General features: G+C 41.8%; 1 protein-coding gene and 1 long non-coding RNA gene across 2 annotated transcripts; one reads left to right on the top strand and one right to left on the bottom strand.

Moving 5' to 3' along the window:
- Nucleotides 1-127: 127 nt before the first annotated feature.
- Nucleotides 128-5749, bottom strand: LOC120566858. The gene is made up of 3 exons (XR_005640476.1): nucleotides 5633-5749; nucleotides 4986-5113; nucleotides 128-3994 (listed from the first exon to the last, which is right to left on the bottom strand). It is a non-coding gene; the product is annotated as an uncharacterized LOC120566858 (long non-coding RNA).
- Nucleotides 5750-14341: 8592 nt separating this feature from the next.
- LOC120566851 (putative nuclease HARBI1) lies at nucleotides 14342-15324 on the top strand. The gene is made up of 3 exons (XM_039813511.1): nucleotides 14342-14560; nucleotides 14718-14921; nucleotides 15236-15324. The coding sequence occupies exons 1-3, from the start codon at nucleotides 14426-14428 to the stop codon at nucleotides 15239-15241; spliced, it is 345 nt and encodes a 114-aa protein (XP_039669445.1). The 5' UTR covers nucleotides 14342-14425; the 3' UTR covers nucleotides 15242-15324.
- Nucleotides 15325-22200: the final 6876 nt, after the last annotated feature.

Raw genomic sequence — 22200 nt, forward strand, 5'->3', positions numbered from 1 at the left:
ATCTCTATAGTGTTTTGCTCCCAAACTGTGGCGTTATCAGAGATCAGTTTCATCGTGGGACCGATAGGGTCAGCTGGTTTGATTGTGTCAAACATTTTGTGTTTTGGTTTTTTATGTTTTCGTGTTTTGACAGTAAAGTCCGGGTCTGGTGAACGCTGTGCAGCCTGTTGGGGTTGTTGCTGCTTTTTGTTAGTGTTGTTTTTTTTTTTTTGGTTTCTTTGATTTGTTCGAGGTTTTTTTTGTTGATTTTTGTTCTTATTAGCCCACTTATTTTTGCAATCAGACCCTCGTTTCTGTTGCTGTGGGCGCCCCTCTTTAGGCCGAGAGCGTGAACGAGAGCCGCTTTGCCCTTGAGTTGCACGGCTATTGTTGCTGGCCTGGTGGCAGTTATTGTTGTTTTGCTGGCCGCCAACACCACTAGCTCCGCGGGTGGTGTGGTCAGGGTTAGAGCGGTGTTCGATAGGCTCGTGGTCAAAGTAAACCTGACATTGGGGGCTGAAGCTAGCGGGCCTAGCGGCTTCGGCATAGCTAGGTCGGCTGTAGCTAACGCTGGGTGGATGATTATAGTAGCTAGCCTGGTTGTTATAAGCATAGCTGTGGCTAGTACTGTTAGCAGACCTGCTAGCGGAGTGTCCATAGCTATTAGCTTGTTCGTTAGCATAGCGGCTAGTCTGGACAGTAGTGCTATATGGAGGCTCATTGCTAATACGGTAGTTAGCTGGTTCATATTGGACGTGAGAGGGCAAGTAACGGGCGGGAGGGCCGCCGTAATCACGGCTAATCATTCAGCCTCTGCGGTACCGCAACGTACACCACTCAGGTCCCTCGTCCCAGTCGTCCTCAGGGTAGAAGCAGCGGCCATCCATGTTGGTGTGTCGTTGCAATCCCCACTCAGCGTAGCAAGGAAAAAATAATAGTAATAACTATACAAACTGTAGTTGGAGTTGACTGAAAAGTCCTCAGGTGTGATGGTCAGTTGTCAGAACTTTTATTTTAAAAATAAAAAGGCACAGCGACGCGTTTCAACAGAGTAAGTCTTCATCAGCCTGTTAAGACAACAAGGAATGACTGTATTTTTCCATAAAGGTGTCTGAAGTGAGAAGAAGCGCGAGTAGCACTCCACACCTAAGGAGCTTCCTGTTTACGGCCAGCGTTAGCATGGAAACCAATGAAATCCAATGATTGTGGATGTTGTGTTCAAGGACGCTGTTTTTTTAGAAAAATTGTATGTTTTTTTTCCTATGAATTGAATTGGGCTGGAAAGGGCGAATTTGGAAGCTCCCGTGAATGTGTATATATGTGTATTCACACCATAGACATAGGCCTATATACAATTGTAAACAAACATTTTGAACACATTGTGAATATACATGGAATGAATTATCACTATGATTAACATGAAAACATTTTTTTAATCTTAATGAATTTGGTTTTAACTCGGACAAAAAAACAGGAGGAGGATATGTGGCCCATCAAAATCAAACCATTATTAATTGCACTTTGCACTTTACAACCAAAAGGTTTTAAATGTAAAAAATGAATAAATCATGTGAATTATTGTAAACTTTGCACTCAGCACTTTATCAGTTACATAAATGTATTGAAAGTTTCACCCCAAGCATTTTATAAATGCCACAAACTGCACTTTTTAATCAGGGAAGCCATACAACAACCACTTTCATGGTGGGCAACACACCACTATAGTGCAAAGAAATGCATTCTGTGTCTGAAAATGAAATGTTAAGTCCGAATTATACTATAAATAGTGTTGAAAAATGGTAAGAGTGTCATCCAAAATCGGGACAACATATAATATGCCCCAGTCAGTATGACTCTAAGAGGAAAAAAAAGGCAGTGTGGGGGAATTAAAGTGGGCCTACACATCTCCAAGCATCACCATGTATACAGCATAATTACAACTAGACTCACCTCATTGTGGAAAATAGCAAGACCATCACAAACAGAATTATGAACAGAGTTGAACAGTGTGGATTGTCAGTGTGTGACCTTACACACTTTTTTGTTGTACTTTCGTAGTTCCTTGTTTTTGAATACCCCTGAGGAAGGACCTCTGATATCCTCTTTGTCTGTGTTTTGTTAAGGGTATGAACTGTCTTGAATTCATCCTGGGGGTTACTGCAGATTCTATTAAACCTGATCAGTTGAGATTTGTAAATCCCCTTGAAGATGTTTTTTGGGTGAAAGCTGCATTTGTGCAATAGGGCGTGTATCTGTGGGCTTGAAATATACTTTGGTGTCAAGTTCCCCTGTGTTCAAAAAGTTGGGTCCTTTGTAAACTGTTACATCCAAGAAATGAACTTCCAGGTCGTGTAGAGTAGGGTCAAGTTGGATAGAGGCATGATGTTCATTGAGGGTTTGAACAAACTCATTGAAGTCCTCCTCCGAGTGCGTCCAAATGCCAATGATGTCGTTGAGATATCGGAAATATCTTAGCGGTTTCTTTTTGTGTTTGGGGAAAACAGTATCCTTCCAATCCGCCATATAAATGTTGGCGTATGCCGGGGCAAATTTCTTGCCCATTGCTATGCCTTGCTATGCCTATGCATTGCTATGGTTTGTAAATATACTTTATCATCAAAAATAAAATTGTTTTTAGTCAGATTGATCTCAAGGAGTTGAAGTATTTCTTCCTCTGGTTTATTTGGGTCAGGGTATTTTTGGAACCATTTTTGGACTGCGGATAGGCCCAATGGAATCTCAATGTTGGTATATAGGCTCTCTACATCCATAGTGAATGGTTTACATTTTTCAGTTATTTGGCAGAGTTTATCAATGAAGTCTGCAGTATCCTTTAAGTAACTCGGGTGTCTGTTGGAAAGGGGTGTGAGAAAAGAATCAAGGTATTCAGCAACCCCATAACTTTCGCTGCTACAATCCGAGACTTTTGGTCTACCTGGTGGTATGTTGTTTTTCCATGCTTCATGTGGTTTGTGAATTTTTGGAAGCATATAAAATAGTCTGCATCTATGGGGTGTTTGCCCCTTCAGATAAATGCTCTGTTCTTTGGTTAGGTGTCGTTTTGCCACTAGTGTCTCGAGAATCTGTGCTATCTCTGTGGCAGTATTTTCTTTCATAGATTGAGTTAGCGGGATGTAGTAATTGGTGTCCGTCAATTTGCGTAGTGCCTCTTTAATGTAGTCTGTTTTATCCATTATAACCAGTGCGCTGCCCTTGTCAGCTGGTTTTAGTACCAGATCGTGTTTTTTTTTGTAAGTTCTAATAGTGCCTCCTGTTCTGTGTCAGTTAGTGAGCATAGCCTGTAGGTCATTTTTGAGGTGGACTCTGCTGGATATGTTTGTTATTAATCCCAAAAGATAGGATAACGTTTTTTACCCTTCATCCGTGGGTGTGTTATTTTTGAGTAGGTGGCTGAGATTGGCCCCTGGGAAGCAATCGACTTGTACCGGGGCGTGATTGATAAATGGTATTCTGGACATGTTGGAGTTGCCCAGTAGTAGAAATGGCGTGCCGATTTTGGGGAGTCTGGTTCAGCTTGGGCCGGTTTATTCGGGATGGGCATTTTTTCTGGTTCGGTTTGGCTGGATGTCGAGGCGGTGGGTTGAGTAGGGTGTAGGACGTCGAGAATGTGAGCCGAGGCTTCTTTTAATGGTGATCTGAGTTATGCGTTTTTTTGAGCCCACTTAATAGCCATTTTAAGGAGTTTTCCCAATCTTCTTTGGGGGCTTTTGAAAGTTTGGTTACACTATCTGCTATTGTTGTTTCATAGTGTTCGTATAATATCTGCATCGATGTGTGGGACCAATTCAGGGCATTCCCTGCTTTGAGAATGTTGGTGTTGGCGAAGGCAGGCGTGATTGTACGGATCAGTTGTTCCTGCGTTCTAATATTTCTCGGGGTTCTTCCGGAGGGGTCAGTTTTCCATAGATGATGATGATAGGCTTTGATCAATTTCGCCATTTCCTTGGTTCTTTCTCGGAAATTGGTAGAGATTTTGGTTTCCGCCATGGTTGTTCTGCGGTAGAAAAAGAATATGGGTTTGGCTGGATCATTGTCATACTGGAGTCATGGTGAGCTATCTTGTCCGATAGGCTCTGGCTAGGTTAGGCATTAGGGTTAGGATTAAAATTAAAAGTCTTGATTTCTGGTGCAAATCCTACTGAACCTAAGAAATTGGGATTTGACCAGGCCGGCGAAGGTATGTCTGGGATGGTAGCTGGATCTAAAGAGGAGCGCGCGTGTGTGTGTCTGTCTTTAAAAAAACAACAACTTATCTCCAGTTTACCCGTTTCCTCAACATTCTCCCCCTTAAAAGTCAGTGTCCAAAAAATCTACAGAATTTAAATCTAAAGTAGATTTTAGTTTTATAGAAGGGTTATGATTGAGTGGTTAAAAATATTTTGAAATCCCCTTCAGAATGATGCCACACTCCCCATATATCATCCAGATATCTTAGATAGTAAAGTGGCTCCTTCTTCCCAGTCAGACATTAAATATATCGGCGTACCCAGGCGCAAATTTCTTCCCCATAGAGATCCCTTTAATCTGTAGAAAATATTGGTTATTAAATTCAAAATTGTTTTTGGTCAAATTAATTTCTAATAATTGCAGCAGCTCCTTGTCTGGACATCTGCTGTTGCGGTATTTTTGGAATATTTTTTTGATAGACAAAAGTCCTTCAGTCGAATTAATGGTAAATTTATCACGATGAAACCCCCCGCTTCGTCCAACGACTGAGCAGTTCGATGGGGAATCAAAGGCAAGGGCACGGGCCGGCGCACGTCAGAGATAACTTCACAATTCCAGCAATATCCAATAAGATTTTTCATTTGATTCACAATCTTGTGTTTATGACATTGTCAGATCCGGTACAGATGTTCCAAGGTGCCAAGGAGGAGGGGTCTGGCATTGTGCTTAATTTTTGGGAACTTTGGTAACCGTCATGGTCGTTTCATCTGCGGTACAGAAGGTCTGGCATTGTGCGTAATTTTATGGAATGTTGGTACCTGCCATGATCGTCTCTCTTTTTCTCTTTTCTTTTCTTTATCTGCTCTGGTCGCTATATCTGCGATAAAGAAGGTCTGGTGTTGTGTGCAATTCTTGGGAATTTTGGTATCTGCCATGGTTACTTTATCTGCGGTAAAGAAGAGTGGGGAGGAGAGTTGGTTGTTAAAAGGTTGAATAGTTGTTTTAAGTGAAAAGGGTTATTATATTGTTTAGAGGTTAAATTATTGCTTTAATTGAAAAAAAGTTAGTTTATTTTAGAAGCTAAATTTCAGGACACATCATCAGTAGTGTACCTCAGCATCATTGAGTGTTTCGGCCATTATCACTAGACACTCTCCGCCGAGGACGGCCCACCAGGGTTGATCAAGTCCCGGCGTGTGTCCCTTGTCCAATTAAGCAAGTTTTAATAGGTTGAGAGTTAAGATAAATAAAATAGTATTGATGATGATGATGATGATGATGATAATGATAATAATAATAATAATAATAATAATAATATAGTCCTTCAATCAATAAACTAAGGTTTTCAAGTTCTATGATCAAGGTTAAGTCTTAAAGTTGTTGAGTTATAATAATGAGACAAGATAGAGACCTGCAAATTAAAAGGCAGTTAAGAGTATGTATAATAGTTTAAAATTAAACTTACCACCTGAATGAAAAGGGTGTCTGTTAACAGCGCAAGCTAGAACCACCCAAGTCAAACAGGATTGAGGGTCCTGGAGTCCTGGTCAGTCTTTTTCAATTCCTTCCTGTGTTCCTTACACCGCACAACTACAGGAGGCACAATCAAAATCCAATCGGAATAGGTAATCTGCGCCCCTGTAGTCTTCATTCGTAACAGTCGGTTGTATTATGGTTTTAGGCAGAAAATTTAAAACAAGGTATTTTGGTGATGAAAGAACACTAGGAAGGAAGGGCAGGAATCCCAGAGTAAAATGATATAAGTTTTGTTAATGTAGGACCACAGGAAGTGGGTGAAAATTAGTTTTAAAGGTGAAAATAGTTAATATATGCGGTTGTGGGCGTGGCCAAGGCCTTTTGTGCTATAACTTCACTTCTAAAGGTCCCAAAGACTTGGGAATGAGTTTGATAAGCGTTTTTAAGTCCTCTGCTCAAATTGGTGTGGGTCACATATCCGTGGGCAAACCGGAAGTAGGCGGAATTGACCATTCGCAAAAGCCAGGCCCCCTAGTTATTGTTACTATGCCCGTCAAACAATTGAGAACCAGACACATAGCCATGGCTGGGTTGAGCTCCATACCTATTGGTATAAGTGATTGGTTTTGGAGTAATGCAGCAGACATATCCTCCAGGGCACGACAGAAAGGGCTGCAATATGCAGTGGAGGGATATGTTCAATAACCGTCAACCTCTTGCTAAATTATCTGTGTCGATAGCAACATGTGCTTGACAGTCTAACAGCTATCAGGCTGACTGAATTTCCTAAGGAATAATAAAATATCTAATGTTCTAACTTTACTACTTTCGATAATAGTACTATATAGAACCACAACTGTTAACTTAAGTCCAGTTTTAAAGATTGTAACTGCTATGTACTTACCTACTTAAACTACTTATTGATAATTGATATAATTTAGCTCGCTAGCTTTACCTACCTTGGAGCAGACATATGTAGCTATGCTTATTAATCTTCCAGGCATTTAGCTGTGAATGAGGTCTCCCACACTGCTTAATCCATTGTCGGCATCTTTCCGCTTGGGTCTTGGGCTTTGGAAAGGCGAAAAAAACGACCCCTCCCTCTAAACTTTTGGGGTACCTGGTGTAAGACTTGCAGGTGCCATAGGCGCATCGTTTCACCATCGTGCTGAAATCGCAATGTTTGACGGGGGGTCCTTCTCCTTAGTTACAGTTGCTGAGCTAGGATTGGACGAGGAACGTTCAAGGGCGGGGTTTTGCGAACGGTCAATTTCACTTCCTGGTTGAGCTTTTTTTTTCTTCACGTTTAAGGGTCCTAAACATTTGGAATATAGTCTACTTTAAATTTTAGAGTTTTTAATGAGTTAATATCGATACCGTGTCCGTGGTTAAAAGTCTATTTTCTATTTTATTGGCTTCAAATTTAAATTAAATCTAATTAGGGATAGGTTTAAAAGTTAAAGATAGAGATGGGAGTAAAATGGTAGGGGTGTGGGTGGTTTGGGGTTAGGGATTCGGAGTGGGCAATGGTATGGGTTGTGGTTAGGGGAGAATAAAGAGTCTCGCCGCCAAAGGCCACGATCATCAAGTGATGATACTCAACCGTGTGTTGGCCGACATTGTAATGCCGTCTTCGCAAGGGTGAAACTGAATGCAACAGCTAGAATCAAGTGTGAAAATGTGTTTCATTGTAAAGCCGGATTCGCAATCTCATCTAGCAAAGCAGGCTTCGCAATGAGTGTGTTTCTGACACTTTGAAATTATCTGTTGGATGCAGGGGGGCTTAAGTGTGGGTTCCCGGATCCGACCGGAGGTCAAGGTGCCCAGGGGTGGGCCTTGTAAAGTCGGCTAGATAGATAGATAGATAGATAGATAGATAGATAGATAGATTTTTCTTGGTCGTGCCATGGAGGATGCATTTGCGAGTATCATTTTCAGCTGTGCATACATTTCTTCCAACTGTAAGTAGATTCACCACATGTCCATGTAAGGATGCCTTTCAAGCAGCCAGTCAGTGTACAGTACAACATGTGGATAACAATGTTATACCTATAAGGCAATTGTCAGGACATTAAGATAACTTTAACGTCATTTTTCTCAGTTTCACGCTGGCGAGTTGAGGTCTTTCTTTATATATATATATATATATATATATATATATATATATATATATATATATATATATATATATATATATATATATATATATATATATATATATATATGAGGCTGAAGTGGATGTTCCCCGATAGAGAGCAGCGATTGCTGAATCAGTGGTATTTCTTTTTTTTCCTTTGGTGAGGGACAGCCAGCAGTCAGTGGTGACCCGGCTACCTGAGGTGGAGGTGTTGACGATCCTTCCCAGATAGAGAGCAGCGATTGCTGAATCAGTTGCATTTCATTTTTTTGATTTTTAGAAGCCTATTGTTTAAGGCAACCTTTCGCTGGCTCTGCAATACCGCTGTCCTCGCCTCCTTCTGTGAACACAGAACATAAGCTGAGACGCTGATCCACAGCATCTGACAAATAAATTACGGACCACTCAAATGTCAATGTATACCAGGCCACCGAAATGAAAGCAAAGCAATAACATGTGTTTATTATAAAAAGAGCAAATGCATCCTCCATGGCACGACCAAGAAACTATTGGTTGTTTGAATAGTTTTTTAACAACTCTACCCTTATGTCAAAAAAACATATTTTTATTTATATAGATCAATTCAGTGCAGTAAAAGTACATTTCCCCTCAAAAATGTAGTGTAGTGGTGCACATGAAAAGGTAAATTCAGCACTAGGAAAGCTACAATGTCAAGAATACATAAACCATATCTAGTAAAAAGACAAAAGGAAGCCATATTGAATTCAAACATAATAGAACATTTATTAAATTCAACACACACACATATTTGACTAGTCACACTACAATTAAATCAATATCAAATATAAATAGCATTAACATGAAAAAGGAAAACCCATGCATATATAAACCAGTTACATATACATACATAAACAAGTACACGGTAAAAACCACAGCTTCAAAAACACGCTTGGGGTGGGGGTCCATCGGCAATCTAACTTCATTGTTGAACCTCCGCCAAGTGGTGTGTCCCGGTCTGCTGTGGGAGGTTGGAGAGCTCCTGTTTCAGCAACCTGTCCAGAGACATCATATGTGCTGCAGACAGATGGACCTGAGGAAGAAATGCAGTCATACACTGAGGAACTGGAACACACGTTGTAGACTGAACCGTGATATGGTGCTTTTTTTCAGTGTGAGGGTGCACCATTACCTGTGAGAAGCCCTCCCTCCTCAGGAACGCCAAGAATCTCAATATGTCCACCAGGTAATCCCTCGTTTGTGACAGCCTCTGCCTTTTTAGCTTTGCTATCCACCTAAAAAGTAGAAAAAAAAGCATAGGAATGAGTGACACACTGATGTAGGCAGTTACCAAACCATAACACCCACATCTAAATAACAAAAGTTACCTGATGACCTTTCCTGTCTTTGATAGAAACATGAGGTGTGATGGTGGGGCGCTTCCCACACCCCACATGTATCGTACAAAACGCCTGAAGCGTTTCCCAGTCCTCCTAAGTTGGAGTTTATCCCTCTTGAGGTTATGTTTTTCGAACATTGCAATCAGGTACTCTGTAAACAAGATAAGAAGAAAGAGCAGAGTGTTACAGAAATGTCGGGGCCATGCAGGCTGAGTAATGAATAAGAATACACTATTACTTTACAAACCAATGTCTTTTTGTGCTTCTTTCGGGCACGGGGCTGGCTGAACCTGCTTGTTATTTTTTCCCTTATGGCAGACAGTTGTGAAGCAATTTCTTTAATTCTCAACTCCTCCAGGAACAATTTGATGTCTTCTTTCTGTGAAGACAGAACTTTAGGTGGGACAGTGATCATTATTACACAATACATTATTGACCACTCAATTCATTGATACCAGGTCTGGACCCCACCGCTCTGAAAGGACAGCAAAACAATAACATTTGTTTTTACAAAAGTGCAAGATGCATACCGTCATATCGTGAAGAGCTTTTAAATGCCGGTCGAGATGGATGTATTTTCGTCCGTGGCATGGTCTCGCTGGGCAGCCTAGTGGGCCTGCGTATCTAAATAAACAGAGTCGTACATTTTAAGCACAATAATTGGCAGCCTGTGTTTGTGTGTGAGTGCCTTTTAACTTACCTTCCAGAAGCCATTCCAAGCAGGAGCCTGCGCTCTGTGCCATCGGTCACACAGTGCACATCCCTGAGATGCTGCGATCAATTGGCATAGCTGACTCTGCACAACGGGCATGGTTTCATTGTTTTCTTTTGTTTTCTGTGGAGATATGTCAACAGGTGAAGCTTATGATAGAAACTGTAACAAGTTTAGATTAGATAACACTTTATTCATCCCACCATGGGGAAATTGACTTGTAACAGCAGGAGAACATAACTTACATAATATAGAAAAAGCAAGTAGATTGAATAATATGCCATTAAATAACAGCAAAAGTAATTAACACACATTCAAAGTCTGCATTTCTTTGCAATCATTTTACAACTCTGTATTAGTATAAAGAGTGTCTAACAAAACCTACTCACCAGAAATCCAAAGTATAGTAATGAGAAAAAGTTGTTTGCTGCGTCTCCTCCTCTCTCCAGCATCAAATCTCCTCCAGGACTGTGGTTGTTGAGTTGCATGGCCATTTATATGAAGACCCAGCAGCCTATGAAAAGGCAGGTCACACCCCCCTTTGGAAGGCCGGCCTACATGTTGTGGAGATGTTTTGACGAGGATGTTGAGCATTAGGAAGACGTTTTGATGAGGATGCTTTGGAAAGGACGTAACCAGACTGATTGGACATTACGGTGCAGATCCACTTGTCCGTGCGACGCTTCTGTCGCGTCACGCCCCGCTCTAATCCTATAGGTGACGTCAAGCGACTTCAACGCTCCTGCAAAGCATTCCGGGAAGGCGGCGCTACATTTGAAAAAATGCTGTGCGTCAAAAAGCTGGCCGATGCCCAGCTTTATGCAAATGAATCACGTTGAACGTGACGCGACTATCCAGTAGAAGTAGACGAAAATCTTTGTTGATCTGAAATGAAGACATATTCAGCAACTGCATGGCCTATTTCTCGCTTAAAGTGTTTTCAGAAACACATTTCGGTGAACTATTTTTGTAAAATACGAGATTGTATTCTCAACGAGCCGCCATGACACTCTGTTGAAATTCTCGAGTAGACACACCCACGTCACGCGTTCGTTCAATCAGCTGCTGGTTAGGGGCGTGGAGCATCAACCATGGCTATATGACGTTGCGACACCACGCGACAGTCGTGTCGCAAAAGTGGATCTGTACAGTTACGAAGACGTCATGGACTCATCGTTCAGAAATCCAGGCAAAGTTATGGTATGTTTAAAAAAGAACTGTGTTTTACTACTGACTTTAACCTACCTTGGATAAGAACACGAAAAAAAGGAACCAATACATTTCATACAAACATAACATTCATTAAATATTTTAAATTACATATATACACAACTATACAAATAAAATATATAAAAAAAGATCTAAACACACACACATATATATATATATATATATATATATATATATATATATATATATATATGTATGTTTATATGTTATGTATATATATATGTATATATATATGTATATGTATATATATGTATGTATATGTATGTATATATATATATATATGTATGTATATGTATGTATATGTATGTGTATATATATATATATATATATGTATATGTATGTATATATATATATGTAATATGTATATATATATATATATATATATATATACACAAACAAACAAAGGACACAATATTAAATGAGCCAGGAAAAATCTGGAACGCTGTCGTCATCCCACTGGGATCGGTCAGATGAAAACAGCTCTCACTTTGGTAAGGTGGCGGACAGCCAGCAGGTGAGGGACAGCCAGCAGTCGGTGGTGACCCGGCTACCTGAGGCTGAGGTGGATGTGGGGGCTTTGACGATCCTTCCCCGATAGAGAGCAGCGATTGCTGAATCAGTTGCATTTCATTTTTTTCATTTCTGATTTTTAGAAGCCTATTGTTTAAGGCAACCTTTCGCTGGCTCAGCAGTACCGCTGTCCTCGCCTCCTTCTGTGAACACAGAACATAAGCTGAGACGCTGATCCACAGCATCTGACAAATATAAATTACGGACCACTCAAATGTCAATGTATACCAGGTCACCGAAATGAAAGCAAAGCAATAACATATGTTCATTATAAAAAGAGCAAAAGCCTACTGCCATGTTGTGCACATTGACCAGGTGGCAGTCCAACCGCGTGAATGTCAAACCCTGGCACTTCATGTCTGGGCAGCTCAGTCTGCCTCCATATCTGCACACACACCATATTTTCACACACAATATTGTTACACATTGCTAGGACATCATCAGCACTCATCATCAGTAATCAGCTGTGTGTGTCTGTGTGTGGGATACACTGATCTTCCTGATGCAATGGTTAGGGGTTAGGAATGGTAAATTTATCACGATGAAACCCCCCGCTTCGTCCGACGACTGAGCAGTTTGATGGGGAATCAAGGGCATGGGCCGGCGCACGTCAGTGATAAGTTCTCAATTCCAGCAATATCCAATAAGGTTTTTCATTTGATTTACAATCTTGTGTTTCTGATATTGTCAGATCCAGTACGGATTTTCCAAGGTGCCAAGGAGGAGGGGTCTGGCATTGTGCTTAATTTTCGGGAACTTTGGTAACCGTCATGGTGGTTTCATCTGCGGTAAAGTAGATCTGGCATTGTATGTAATTCTAAGGAATTTTGGTATCTGCCATGGTCACTTTATCTGCGGTACAGAAGGTCTGGCATTGTGCGTAATTTTAAGGAATGTTGGTACCTGCCATGGTCGTCTCTTTTGTTCTTTTCTTTTCTTTCTTTTCATTATCTGTTCTGGTCGCTATATCCGCGATAAAGGAGGTCTGAGAAAGCCTTGTTGGTTTGCTGCAGCATTGTTTTTGTAATTTAACTAAGTTGTTGAGTTATAATAACATGAGACAAGATAGAGACCTGCAAATTTAAAGGCAGTTAAGAGTATGTATAATAGTTGAAAATTAAACTTACCACCTGAATGACAAGGGTGTCTGTTAACAGCGCAAGTTAGAATCACCCAGGTCAAACAGGACCGAGAGTCCTGGAGTCCAGAGCTGTTTCTCAATGTCAAGGATCCTTCCTTGGTAGGACTAGTCCTTCCAAGGAAGGATCCTTCAGAGGCTAGGCCAGAGTCCTCCTTAGCATTCGGAGAACTAGTACAATGGAACAGGCTACCAAGTGCACGTCACTGCGTCATTACGTCAGTGAAAAACCTCGCCTTCGGCGCTGCAATTCAACAGTAGTCAACAATGGATGTGCTAATCATTTGTGTGCTGTACAGCATCTTTGCTGAGATGGAAATGGAGATGGTGAGGGAGCATCGGCGACAGGCTGCCTGCAGGAGGAGGAGATTAATTTGTCACCACCTCTGCCGTCAAAGACGTGGGATGGTAAGTGACGTTAAACATGAATAAAGGGTGAATAAGTAACATTACACTAATAAGCTAACGTTAGCACCTGATTCAGCTTTTCTTTTTTTTTTACATCCGCTATTATGTTAATACATTTTAAACTCGTGGGAGTTAACGTTATTTGTCATCACCGTATGGAGAAACATCTTAAATGCTATAGAAGTATATGGTTATACTTAACTACTAGCTATTACTTAGCTATTACTTAAATTTAACGTTACTATTATTTTGCTGTTTTTAAAAGTAACGTAGCTAGCTAACGTTAAGCTTATTAACTGTTCACGTTCTAGCTTTTAAAACTAATGCTGTGGTAAAATATTTGATCAACATGTGATGAACAACAAAAAGGATAGCTATATTAAGTAAAAATTACAAGGTGAACAGATGCTGTTAATGAACCAGTATAAGGGACCAGGTTTAACCCCCCTCAAATCAGTTTTGAGACGATGTTGAGATGTTTAATAGTTTAACAAACATTAAATAAATGGCAAAACTGAAATCAAACTTAAACCTTCCTCTATTCTTCATGTTGTGCAGGCTCGGCATTACTGTGCCATCAATGCCACAGTGCCAGTACTCCAGAGGTACTATGGTGGGGAGGACACCCGCCCAGACTTCAGGCTGGGAAGAGAGACCATTCAGCATCTGATGGCAATTCTGAAGACAGACAGGCAGCATGGGTGGGGGCCGACCCTGGAGACACTCGTGTTCCTGTTCTGGCTGGCAACCGGTTCAGCCTACCGAGTTCTCTCCAGGGTCTTCTGCATGCCCCTACCCACGGTGCACAGGGTGGTCCACAGGATGGTGGATGAGGTGGTGGGTGTCCTCCCCCATTTTGTGCACTTCCCCCGCACACAGGAGGAGCACCAGGTGGTCAGGGATGGCTTTGGCCGGCTAGCTCATCACCGAGCATTTGACAAGGCAGCAGGGGCAGTAGATGGCTGCCATATCCGAATCAAATGTCCTGGCGGCCCTGATGGTAACGACTACAATAACCGGAAACTGTTCCCGTCCGTGGTGCTCCAGGCAGTCTGTGACCATCAGGGTCGCTTCATGGACATCTTTGTGGGTTACCCAGGAAGAACAGCCCCATCTACACTAGGGGGACTTACCCTCCACCTGGGTATTTCCTCCTAGCTGATGGTGGCTACCCATGTCTACAGGAACCCCTGGCCCTTATCACACAATATAAGAGGCCAGTGAGAGGCATGGCAGAGCAAAGGTTTAATTACCATCATTCCAGAGGTCGCTCAATCATTGAGCGTGCCTTTGGAATGATGAAAACCCGCTTCAGGTGTATCTTTTTAGAAGCACTTGAAGTACACCCAGTGTTTGTCCCTAAGGTAATAAATCATTGCAATATTTATATAATTCATTTTTTTAATCAAATCATAATACCCTACTCAAAACAACTGCTAAAGTCACACTACATCTTCTGTGTTCATGTTTTTTTCATATCTGAAAAAAGTCTTGTCTGCTTTTGCTCTGCCTTGTGCACAGGTGGTGACGGCGTGTGTAATTTTACACAATATTTGTGTCGGTGTGGGGGACGAGCTGGAAGAGGCTGTGGAGGAGGAGGAGGACCAGCCACCTCTGGAGCGCGATGGTGGGGAGAGCCGGAGTGGCGCTGCTTGGCGGGCCGTGCTGACCAACAAGGTGTCTGCACTGCATGAGGCACCTCTGGACCACGATTATTTTTCCCAGGTGAATAATTATAAGTGTGGAAGTTGACACATCAAAGTACATAAAAGAAAATAAAGTTTTTTTGTTTCAATGACTATTAAGATATAACATATTTCAAAGTTACCAGTTGACAATTATCCTTAAACTACTGTAACCAACATATGAAGTCATTTAACAACACCATTGGTAAACACCCATACACAGTCAAGAATGTACATTACTAGTACATTAAGTACATTTAATTTACCTTCTTGATACAATATTAAATATACTGCAACAGCAGGACTGATTGGATTACCACTTGACTAACCTAAACTTTCTTCTTCTGTCTGCAGCCTTGAAGCAATATAACTGCACCAGCAGCTGATGGCCGGTTCTTGTTGTATATAGTTGTAGATATGAGAATGTTTGACTGTTGTTTGAATTGTTTTGCTTCATGTATATAGTTGTCAATATTGAAATGTTAAAAAAAAATAATTTTGTAACCAAGATGAAATGAAATGAAATATTTGTTGTAGCTTAGAATACCTAACCACAAAACGTTGTAAATAACGGTGAAGATATTTTTGTTCAATACATTGTTTTAGGCTTCACATGCTAGCTATTTGTTACTTACCAAGTTGTTTATATTGCAGTCTAAAGAACAATAATGTTTTTAAAGAATAGACATAAGAGTTTATATTAAATAATAAAAAAGGGGCAAAGACAAAACCAGTTAAATTTAATTTACTTAATTTTTCCGCCAACCTCTCCAACAAAAAAAACAAAACGATTCGACCTCTCTCTGGCCTCTGCTTCCCTCCTCTCATCTGCCTCCCTCTGGTACTGGATGTCCTCCTTAATGAGTTTAAGGAATGGATCCTCTCTCTCCCTTCTCCTCTTCTCTCCTCTGTTCCCTGCTCTCTCTCTGCTGCATGTGCCTCTCTCCTCCTCCTCCTCCTCATCTCTCCCTTCCTCTACCTCTTGTCCAGTGCTTGGCCCTGGTTTGTCCTCCTGGATCGAGGCAATAAGGCAGGGGGACGAGACTGCCGCAGACTGCCCTAATGCCTCGTCCATGAGGGCAAACCAGGGCCAAGTTGCTGCCGTTACCTTCCCATCCTCTGTCCCCTGACCTGTGGCAGGACACTTGCATTCCTAAACAGTGAAGATCAAGAGGTTGTTGTGATGATTATTACTACTATTGTACACAACACTGCATCTAAACTTACTGTCAGCAGGCCCAAGTCTGTCATGTTTACATCCAAGGCTAACTTCAAAAATCACAAGTTACATTAAGATGTGCATAAACAATTATGTCCATACATTAATACCCAAAAGTACAATCTCTCCCACCTTATACTTAGTTTTTAAGTTGTCCCACTTCTTTTTGGCCTGGGCGTGGGTGACCCTCCCTCCGATCCCCATCTTCTCCAAAATAACCCTGTGTGAATGGGGGAATAAAAAAACAGATTACACAGCTATTACTTCTGAACATTAAACAATCGTGTAGCTTCTCACCGATATCCGTTCGCCGCGGTGTCCCTACCTCGGGTGAACAGCTTTACAGTTTACAACGTTTAGGGGAGTTTAAACGCCTCCGTTTGTTCCTTAGTCCCTGTTAAAAAAGACGAGAACGCTATCAGTATAACTGTGTGGATGGTAAAATGTTAACGTTACATTAGTTTGTACAACTTATCTAGTGATTTATAAAAGAAATACCGGTGACGGCAACCAAGCTAACAACTGTTAGCTAAATGACAGGTCTGGTTCAGTTAGCTAGCTAGCTAACCTACCGTTAGCTCGTGAGGTATCTAGCTAATTATCAATAGCAATTTGTACTGGCATTTAAACGTTAAACTTTATTTTTTATGTACTACCGTTTTAACATATCTACGGTAACGTTGAATACTAAAGATACTTACATTTAAAAGCATATTGCCTCAGTCCGCTTCCCTCGCTTAGGTCCGCCATTGAATTTTTTTTAACGAGCTGACAAAGCCGCGCATAGGATTGTGGGTGATCTGGGAGCGCGAAGGATACACATGTGCATCCTTTGCCGTCTATGGGAAATTCTCCGAACGAAGGACTCAGTCCTTGGTGGAATTCGGAGGATCCTCGACATTGGAACGGTCCTTCGACGGATGTCGATGACGTAGCATCCTCCAAATTCTGGCTTCGGAGGATCCTTCCTTTACATTGAGAAACGGCTCAGGTCAGTATATATATATAATATATGCAAAATGGGCGTGGCTAAGGCTTTTTGCGTTATAAATTTGCTTCTGAAGGTGCTGAAGACTTGGAAATAAGTTTGATAAGCATCTTTAAGTCCTCTGCTCAAATTGGTGTGGGTCACATATCCGTGGGCAAACCGCAAGTAGGCGGAATTTCACTTCCTGGTTGAGGTTTTTTTCTTCACGTTTAAGGGTCCTAAACGTTTGGAATCTAGTCTACTTTAAATCTAATTAGGGATAGGTTTAAAAGTTAGAGAAGATAGAGAGATGGGAGTAAAATGGTAGGGATTTGGAGTGGGGAAGGGTATGGGTTAAGGTTTAGGGGAGGGTGTGGTTAGGAATGAAAAAAATTGGTTTAGGCTGAGTGAATGTCCTCAAAGCCTGGCACAGCATGGTGTGAGAGTACCCCCTTGTGACCAATGAGGAAAATAAAGTTTTTGTTGCACTTTTAAAATCCTCTGCCCTAGTGCATATTCTTTTGAATCTTAATAATTGGGATTTATCTAGGCCAGCAAAAGTATGCCGTGGGTGATGGCTGGATCTGAACAACAGCGCATGCGTATCTGTTTTTTGGAAAAAAAACTCTGACATCCAGTCTGCGTGTGGCGGAACAGTCTGCATCTTTGAAGGTGGTCATGTCCAGGAAATCTATGGAGTCCTGACTGATGGTCGAGGTCAGTTTAATAGAGTCCCTCTGCTCATTTAGGGTGACCATAAATTGTTCAAAATCTTCTATTGAATGTTTGCAAACGCCCCAGATGTCATCCAAAAAGAGGAAATAATGTAACGTTTTTCATGACATGCTGCTAAGGCTTTTTCTTCCCAGTATATGTAATTATTCTTCTATTTTACAGGTAAGTAAAATCAATTACTGTTGTGGCTGTGCCTTTGACTTGTAAATATAATTGACCTTCAAATTCAAAGTAATTTTTGGTGAGGTTGAGTTCTAAAAGTTGAAGGATTTCCTTTTCAGGTCTCTTGCTGTCAGGATATAGTTGGAAAACCTTTTTAACGGCCGCCATGCCTTGAGATGTATCAATATTTGTGTAAAGCGAAGAGACATCCATGGAGAACAAGAAAGCGCCAGTGGGAATGGTAAGAGCTTTAATTTTGTTGACAAAATCATAAGTGTCTTTAACAAAGCTACGATGTTTAATTGATAATGGGTTCAAATAGAAATCTATAAATTTGGCCGTATGGTAGGTTTCGCTGTTGCAGTTGGATACTATGGGCCTGCCGGTGGTACTATGAAAGGGACCGTCCACGTATCCCCAGGTTTGTGGATCTTAGGTAACGTATAAAACCTACGTGGTCTAATCTTGTTGTTGTTCAGGAGGTAGTTTTTTTGTTTGCTATTAATGAATTTTTTATTATACAAGGAAGTGACAACTTTTTCAATTACAGGTATGGAGTCCTTGTAAATAGGAGCATCAAGTTTAGTGTAATAATTGGTGTCACTAAGTTGCCTGTGACCCTCTAGGACATAGTCCTGTCTATCCATTATTACGACCGCATTGCCCTTATCAGCTGGTTTGAGAACAATGGTGTTATTGTTCCTAAGTTTGTCCAAAGCTTCAATTTCAAATTTGGATAAATTTGGTTTGGTGAAGCCCACTCTGTAGCTATGCTCAAAGGAGTCTAGGTCGAGTTGAATGAGTTTAGAGACTTTTGATGGTAGTTGAGAGAGGGCTGAAGACCAGGTGGACTTAGGCGTGAAAGGAAGTTGTATGCTGTCTGGCTTGTCCTTATAATATACAGCAAGTTTGAGGTGCCTAGGATAGTCCTGGACGTCTGATCTAACTGTGTCCCTAATCTCCTTGTTGGATTGAGTTAATCTGGACGGAATAAAGGTGAGACCCTTATTAAGTAGAGAGGTCTGTGCCGCGGTTAGTTTAAGTGACCTAGATAGATTGAGTACAGTTTTAAGCCCTGTGACCTGTACGGCCTTTAAAGGGCTGGGTCGTTTAAATAGTAAAGCCAATGGTCCAGAATGCATTCTGCCGTACTCTCGGTCCAGTGTATTCAATTCAATTCAATTTTATTTATAGTATCAAATCATAACATAAGTTATCTCGAGACACTTTACAGATAGAGTAGGTCTAGACCACTCTATAATTTACAAAGCCCCAACAATTCCAACAATTCCAGTAATTCCCTCAAGAGCAAGCAGTGCGACAGTGGCGAGGAAAAACTCCCTCTTGGGAAGAAACCTCGGACAGACCCAGGCTCTTGGTAGGCGGTCTACCGAAACGCGGTTGGGGTGTGATGAACAGTGGCGATAGTAGTCACATTAATAATGGAACAGTGACTGGATGTAGCGGGAAGCTGCAGGGCGCATGAAGCTGCAGGGTTCAGCAGGACGCAGCATGACATTGCAGGGCACGCGCTGAGCTCAGCAGGGAGTGCAGCAGGACCACGGCGACAGCTGCAACCAGGGTCTTGGTGCCAACGTTCTCGGCGAAAATACGCTGGGGAAAAAAGCATAAGGACTCCGGGAGTAAACTCCCCGGAAGCTAGGATTAGTAACAAGCATTTCTGGGACGGGCTGCACACAAATAGTTAGTAATAGTAACAGTAATAGAAACAGTAATAGAAAGGGAAGAGGAGAGAGCAGCTCAGTGTGTCAAAGGAAGGAAGTCCCCGGGCAGTCTAGGACTATAACAGCGTAACTATAACAGGTAACTAAGAGAGACAGGTCATAAGGAGAGGTAGCTTTTCGGGCTTAGAACTCTCCCCTGCCGGGATCTGGCTTGGCTGGCCTGCCTCCCCTACTTTGTTATGTATTATTAATCTAACAATTATGAAGAGAAGCAGTTGGGCCAGTTAGGTGAACACTGCAACTCCTCACCCCTAACTATAAGCTTTATCAAATAGGAGAGTTTTAAGTTCATTCTTGAATGAGGTGACAGTTTCTGCCCCGAACCCAGATCGGGAGCTGGTTCCATAGGAGAGGAGCCTGATAACTGAAGGCTCTAGCTCCCATTCTAACTTTTAGAGACTCTAGGTACCACCAGTAACTCTGCATTCTGGGGAGCGCAGTGTTCTAGTGGGACAATAGGGTATTAGGAGCTCTTCTAGATATGATGGTGCTAGACCATTTAGAGCTTTGTAGGTCAAGAGAAGGACTTTAAACTCAATCCTGGATTCAACAGGAAGCCAATGCAGAGAAGCTAATACAGGAGAAATATGATCTCTTTTCTTAGTTCTTGTGAGAACACCGCTGCAGCATTCTGGATCAGCTGGAGAGTCTTAAGAGACTTATTTGAGCAACCTGACAGTAGGGAATTACAATAGTCCAGCCTGGAAGTAACAAATGCATGGACTAGTTTTTCAGCGGGGGTTTTGAGACAGGATATTCCTAATTTTGGCAATGTTACGAAGATGAAAAAAGGCTGTTCTTGGGGGTTTGTTTTAGGTTCGCGATTAAAGGATATATCCTGATCAAAGATAACTCCTAAATTTCTAACAGTGGTGCTGGAGGCCAGGGCAACACCATCCAGAGTAGCTATATCTCTAGATAATGAAGTTCGGAGGTGTTTAGGGCCCAGCACAATAACTTCAGTTTTGTTAGGGTTTAACATCAGAAAATTATAGGTCATCCAGGATTTTATATCCTTAATGCACTCTTGAAATTTTGCTAGCTGACTGGTTTCGTCTGGTTTGATTGACAAGTATAATTGGGTGTCATCCGCATAACAGTGAAAGTTAATTGAGTGTTTTCTAATAATATTGCCTAGAGGAAGCATATATAAGGAGAATAGAATTGGTCCAAGCACTGAGCCTTGAGGAACCCCATGGCTAACTTTAGCGTACTTGGAGGATTTATCATTAACATTCACAAATTGAGATCGATCAGAGAAATAGGACCTAAACCAACTCAGAGCAATTCCTTTATATGAGGTATGAGGTGTATGTATGAGGTCAGAACCTGTAGAGAAAGCATCTAAGGAGAGCTGAGGGATGATATCATCATAAGCTACGATATGGTCATTAAGGTCGGCTAGATTCCTCTGTTCATGTTGTGGTAAAGCTCGAGAATAGTTCAGAATGGGAGCCAAGATCCTGGCTTGTGGGAAAGCTATTTTAGCCATGTCTATCATCTGATCAAATTGAGGGATCGAGACTCTCTCAGGGTTATGAGCTTTACTGTTGATACCAAAAGATAAGATGACCCTTTCAACACTTGGGGTAACCGGAGTACGGGCCAGGATGGCCTCAGCGTGTCGGAAGGTTGCACCTGGGTAACTCTCAATTTGTACATTTTTATCAGTGTACGTTGGAAATCTGCTGACATTGGAATCACCAAGGACAATGAATTCTTTATTTGGTACTAGTGTCCAATCTTTCATTTTATCCTGTAACCTTGGGTTTCTGTGTGGTGCGAACTCAACACGCTTAGAGGCTGGTGTGACTTAGGCTACGTTCACACCGCAAGTCTTAATGCCTGATTCAGATTTTTTTGCTCAGATCCAATTTTTTGTTTGGCTGTTCACATGACCTTTTAAAATGTGTCCTATATCAGATTCCAGTGTGAACTGTTTACGGTTTTGAAATGACCTGCATGCGCAAAAGAACACTAACAATGATATCAGACGCAGCACGCTGTTGCACTAAAGTCAGGGAGGTTATGGAGAAAGTCACCATTTTCGCTTTTATTTATTTATTTTATTTTTATTAAAATGTTTGTGTAATGGCAGCCATAACATTAATGCGCGGGTGCTGAGGAGGGGAAGACTGAAGAGAGAGAGAGAGACAAATTTGCGGGGTTATGGCTGCAAATTCACTAAAGAGGTCTGTGTGACCGGACGGCCAATTTGCACGTCAGGACCGCTACGGGCCTCCACCACTCTGGCTTCGCCCTCGCACACGCTCTACCTCCCCGGCGGTGCGGCGGCTCGGGCCGGTGGTGCGCCCGACCCCGAGGGACCGGGATCCCACCTCAGCTGGCGCACGCCGGCTTTCACTTTCATTGCACCACGGGGTGACACTGACTCGCGAGCGTTAAACTTCTTGGTCCGTGTTTACAGACGGGTCGGGGAGTGGTTGCTGACATAACCTTTTTACGTGAGCCTATCCCCGCCCTGGCGAGC

This window comes from Perca fluviatilis, chromosome 10 (assembly GCF_010015445.1).
Source record: "Perca fluviatilis chromosome 10, GENO_Pfluv_1.0, whole genome shotgun sequence".
Classification (NCBI taxonomy): Eukaryota; Metazoa; Chordata; class Actinopteri; order Perciformes; family Percidae; genus Perca; species Perca fluviatilis.

Bases quoted from the DNA above. Each gene is read 5' to 3' on its own strand.
- LOC120566851 (XM_039813511.1), top strand. From the start codon at position 14,426: ATGGCAGAGCAAAGGTTTAATTACCATCATTCCAGAGGTCGCTCAATC. The intron at 14,561-14,717 runs GTAATAAATCAT...CCTTGTGCACAG, and splicing joins ACCCAGTGTTTGTCCCTAAG to GTGGTGACGGCGTGTGTAAT.